Below are 5,131 nucleotides of genomic sequence, written 5' to 3'. Positions count from 1 at the left end.
TTGGACTTCCTCCCTGAGTATCATTGGCTCTTGTTCATATGGTACCTCTTGAAACGGTAGCATAGTGGTTACTAATCAGGCTGCAAACTGCAAGGTCAGCAGTTCAAAACTACCAGCTGTTCCGCAGGAGAAAGATGAGGCGTTCTGCTCCTGTAAAGATTTACAGCCTCGGAAACCTTGTACAGGGTCACTATAAGTCGGAACCGACTCCACGGCACACAGTCACCACCACCAACCTCCATCTTGTTGTATATTGCCCACTCTATCACCGTTGTTAACATGTTGACATGGATGATAGAGCGGGCAATATACAACAAGCCCATGAGTAATTTCCCCTAACCCCTCCACCTTGCATCACAAACTATTTCTTTTATCAAGAAAACTTTTTTTATATAAAAATAAAAACTTTTTACAATTAAAAAAAAAAGATAATGGAATTTCATCCTGAACTTTTTGAAAGTCCCCGTGTACAGGGTCTTCCGACTTGGAAATTTTATTTTACACTATTTTGAAAGAATTCTTGAGACTTATTTGCACTTCATGTTTTGTTGTTGGTTTGAGTTTTGTTTTATTGTTGTTGTTTTTTAAAAATCATATACCATTCTAATAAGTATGTTGTTGTTAAGTGCCAGAGAGTCAGTTCCAACTCATAACAACCCAAGGAGCAGCTGGTGGGTTTGAACCGCAGACCTTCTAGTTCAAACCGACTTTGTGGTCCAGTGCATTATTCTACAGTACCATACCAAGAGTCCAAGAGTCCAATAGATATATGCACATATTATATTTATAACACAAGAGGGCTTTAAAAGTTGGTGGAAAATTCCATTCTCTTTTAAGTCCATTTTTCCACCCACACAAGTTTTTGAAGCTCCTTCATATACATGCATTAGTTAAGATTTTGCTAATCCTGCTTCATATGTTAGAGTCTAACTCTTCTGCATCACTTTTTGACTTCAAGTTGTTGATATCCTTATTTGCTCACTCGGTTTTGTTCTTTGAAGAGAAGGGTCAGCAAACTAGAACCCATGGACCCAATGTGCCCCACCACCTGTTTTGTTTTGCTTTTTGTGAATGGAAGTGTTGTTGGAACACAGCCCATTTTTTTATGGACTGCCTGTGGCTGCTTTGGAGTCTCTGGTAGCACCAAGGGTTAAGTGCTTAACTGCCAGCCAATAGGCTGATGATTCCAATTGACTCTGAGGTGCCTAGGGAGACAGAGCTGACAATTTGCCATTGAATCGATTCCGCTCACAGGCACAAACATGGCTATGGTGGTGGTGGCTGTGTGCTGCTGAATCCGTTCTGACTCATAGTGACCCCGTATAAGGTTTCCTTATGGAAGCAGAAAGCCTCATCTTTCTCCCACAGAGTGACTGGTAGACTTGAACTGCTGACCTTGTGGTTAGCAGTCCAGCTCGTAACCCACTATGCTACTAGAGTTCCTTGCATATAGCTATACATATCCATAAATGTATATACAAGACGTCCTCAAAAAGTAGAACTTGCCCATAGGTTTTCTGAGACTGTAAGTCTTTATGGGAGAAAACAGCCTCATCTTTCTCCTGCAGAGCAGCTGGTGGGCTTGAACCACCAATCCTTTGGTTAGCAGCTTGACACTTAGCCCGCTGCACCACCAGAGCACCTTAAAAACCCCATGGAACAGTTCTGTTCAGCACACATGGGGTCACCCTTGGTGGGAATCAACTTGGCGACATCAACCTGACCACCTTTATTTCTACCGTCCAACAAACCAAAACCATACCAAGCTTACACAGGGCTTCGCAACTAAAGAAGCAGACAGCTTTTATCTTTCTCCTACGAAGATCCACTGGTGGTTTTGAACCACTGACTTAGTGGTTAGAAGCTCAATATTTGGCCTATAGCACCATTTGGGTCCTTCTTAATGTTACTGTGGCAGAGTCAGATGCAACTGAGGCTGTATGTCTAGCAAACCCAGAAATATTTGTTATCTGGTCTTTTACAGTAAAGTGTGCTGATCTCTGATCAGGAGTATGGGAGCTGTGGAGTGTCTTATAAGAAAGTTTGGCCTGGTCTCTAAAACTTTCTTACATCCCACTAGACACTCACTTATTGCTCTGCAAGAAGACATGAAATGTAGGTATCCTGTAGTGACAATAGTGTGTCTGTTTTGCAATATCAAGAGACGTGGTGGCACAGTGGGCTACTCATTGGGCTACTAAGCCAGCAGTTGGAGCCCACCAGCTGCTCCTCAGGAGAAAGATGAGGCTGTCTGCTCCCATGAAGTTTCAAAGCCTTGGGAACCTATGGAGGAGTTCTCGTCTATCTTATAGGATTACTATAAGTCAGAATGGACTTCTTGGCAGTGCGTTTGATTTTTGGTTTTGTTTTTTCTGAGTATCACATTTGCCCCTCATGGCTTTGTTCCCATGACTTGGAATCAAGTGGACACCAATAGGTTTCTTTAAAAAACATGTAAATAATTGTGTTTTAGCTGTATGCTGACATAGCAGTTTCGTTTCCCATTCAACAATTTCTTCACTAGTTGTTTAGTGCTGTTGATTACATTCTTCCCAGTAGGTGAATGAACATTCTCAATATTTCTGTTCTGGTTGTTCAGTTTTCATTCATCTTGTTTCCTTGCCCCTTACATTTTCCTCTTTGTTTTAAAGTTACTGTTGACTGTTTTGTCTTGGATGGGTGAGTTTTAAGAGGAGCTAGGTACTCACTGGTGGGATTCTTTGTTTTATGAGTCAATCTATTATTTCATTACAAGGTATCTTCAGAGCTCTGTTTCAATTTGAGGCTTAAAGAGTATCTGAGAGAAATAGTCTCAGGGAATCCTCCTGTCTCAATAGGTCCAGTAAGTCTGGATTTGTTTTTAAAAGATTCTGAGGTTCTGTTCTGTATTTTTTCCCCATTCTGTTAGGATCCAGCTACTGTAGCCCTGAACAGAACAGTCGATAATGGTAGCTGGGCACCATCTATTTTTCCTGGTCTCAGGGTAGATGAGGTTCCTGTGGACCATTAATTAAGCCTGTACAACAGTTCTTATCTCAGATGACTGCTCACAGTCTTTTCAGATCCCATATGCTTCTCTCCAAAGTAGGATGTAAAACATAAACTTCATGAACTATATGTATGAGGGGGCTTCTAAGTAAACTTTTTGAAGCCTCCTTGTATTATGTCAAATGACCGATTGTCCCATGAGCCTATAGACCTACGCCTTCGAACTCAGAAAACCAATCCCATGGAGGTATTTGGTTATGTCTGAGAAGTACCGTTCCCCCCGTATACTTTATTATCTACTGCATGCATTGACCTGCTAACCGGCAAGTTCTGCTTCCGAAAATGATTTGCAGGCTTGGAAACCCTATTTAGAGCCACTGTGAGTTGATGGCAGTGGACTTGGTTTTGGTGGCATTGAATATGTGTGCATACAGTCATAAGCATGCATATAGATACACATAGACCTGCATACTTTTGTTGTTGTTAAGTGCCGTCGAGTCAGTTCTGACTCATAGCAACCCTGCATAGGGTTTCTGAGGAGCGGCTGGTGAGTTTGAACCACTGACCTTGCAGTTCAAAGCGACATTGTGGTCGAGCGCTTATCCTACAGTACCACACCAGGACTGCTAGCCTGTATGTGCCATGAGTTGTTATGTGCCATGAGTTGGTTCCAACCCTGTGTAGGATTTCTGAGGCTGTAAATCTTTACCGGAGCAGAAAGGCTCATTTTACTCCTGCAGAACAGCTGATAGTTTCAAACTTCTGACTTTAAAATTAGTAATCCAACTTGTAATCGCTACACTACCAGAGTCTTCAAAAAAAAAAAAAAAAAAAAAAGGATAGTGGAATTTTTCCCATTAATTTTTTGAAGCCTACGCTACACATATGTGGGAGTCCAGGTGTGGTGCTGTGGGTTAATGTACTGGACTGCAAAGTCAGTTTGAGCCTCAAGGTCAGTGGTTTGAGCTCACCAGCTGCTCCTCAGAATCCCCATACAGGGTCACTATGGGTAGGAACCGACTTGACAACATTTAACAACAGCAACAAAAACAACAACACATATGTGCCTATATACATAGATATACACCAGCTGTGTGTTCCTTCTTGGCTCTGTTTCCCAGCCTTTCTGCACACACATTTCCCATTCAAAGCCAAATCACAGTTTCACCTTTGTGGGGTCGCTTTGAGCAGCACGTGAACTCTGCATGTGAAGTAACAACCACACACAAACCTTAATTGAAGGAACAGTTATACAAACATCCGTGTTAAAATGTGACAAAAAAATGTGCATCTTAGAATCAATGAAAGACTGCTATGGCATGGTTCAGTTGAGGCAGTGTGTGTGCAGAGTGAGCCATACCTCGTATACAGTAGGTGCTCAGTGAGTGCTAGTTGAGGAGGCGTTAGTGGAGGGATTTCTCAGGCTTGCTATATCCTCTGCAGCTTGGATGGTTGATGGCTTCCCCTTCCTACTATCACCCTCTTGGGGCAAAATTAAGCAGCTAATCCTCAGAAGGGAAAGTGCTGGGCGGCTGGGGAGTTATGGGGGAAGACAGTGGGTTATTTGGAGAAGGGATTTCTGGGAAATGTTGGAAGGATGGGAGATAGAGCTTGTCTTTTCCATAAGACTGGCCAGCGTGGTGCCACATACACAAATGTTTTGGAAAGGGGACGTTGAGGGAGGCAGAGCCCTCCTTCCTGGTTCTAAACTCCCCTTCAGGCAGAGTCCTTGGGCCAGGGCTTGGCTGTGACTGTGTTGTGGGGTGTGGCAATCTTCCCAGGTGCACTCCAGGGCCATCCTAGACTTTTGGCTGCAAAGGGCTTTGCTTAGCATGATCACCTAAAAGGAGGTTGGAGTTCATCCCAGCTGAAAATTGTCATGGCCTTAAAGGGGATCATTGAACTTCTTAGCTCTGGTTACTTGTCTTTGAAGCAAATGGGCCACAGTGACTGCAGCTCTGAGGCCAGGGCTGAGCTGTACCCTTCTCTCTGCAGAGGGATGACATGGAAGCCGTGCCAGGGTACCTGTCCCTTCACCAGACGGCTGACATAATGACCTTAAAGTGGACACCCAACCAGCTGATGAATGGGTCTGTGGGGGACCTGGACTATGAGAAAAGGTAGGGTACTGGCTCCTTCATGT

The 5,131-nt window shown here is 43.4% G+C and overlaps 1 protein-coding gene across 4 annotated transcripts in view; it reads left to right on the top strand.

Annotated features, from left to right (window-relative positions):
- SGSM1 (small G protein signaling modulator 1) overlaps positions 1–5,131 on the top strand; it is a 92,000-nt gene that overhangs the window by 14,547 nt on the left and 72,322 nt on the right. For all 4 annotated transcript variants that reach the window (XM_006877270.1, XM_006877268.1, XM_006877269.1 and 1 more), the window contains exon 7: positions 4,984–5,108. In XM_006877270.1, the coding sequence (XP_006877332.1) occupies positions 4,984–5,108 (125 nt within the window). The remainder of the gene's footprint in view (positions 1–4,983; positions 5,109–5,131) is intronic.

This window comes from Chrysochloris asiatica, unplaced genomic scaffold (genome assembly GCF_000296735.1).
Source record: "Chrysochloris asiatica unplaced genomic scaffold, ChrAsi1.0 scaffold00451, whole genome shotgun sequence".
Classification (NCBI taxonomy): domain Eukaryota; kingdom Metazoa; phylum Chordata; class Mammalia; order Afrosoricida; family Chrysochloridae; genus Chrysochloris; species Chrysochloris asiatica.
Note: the sequence above shows the minus strand (reverse complement) of the source record. Positions and strands in the feature narration are given on the sequence as shown.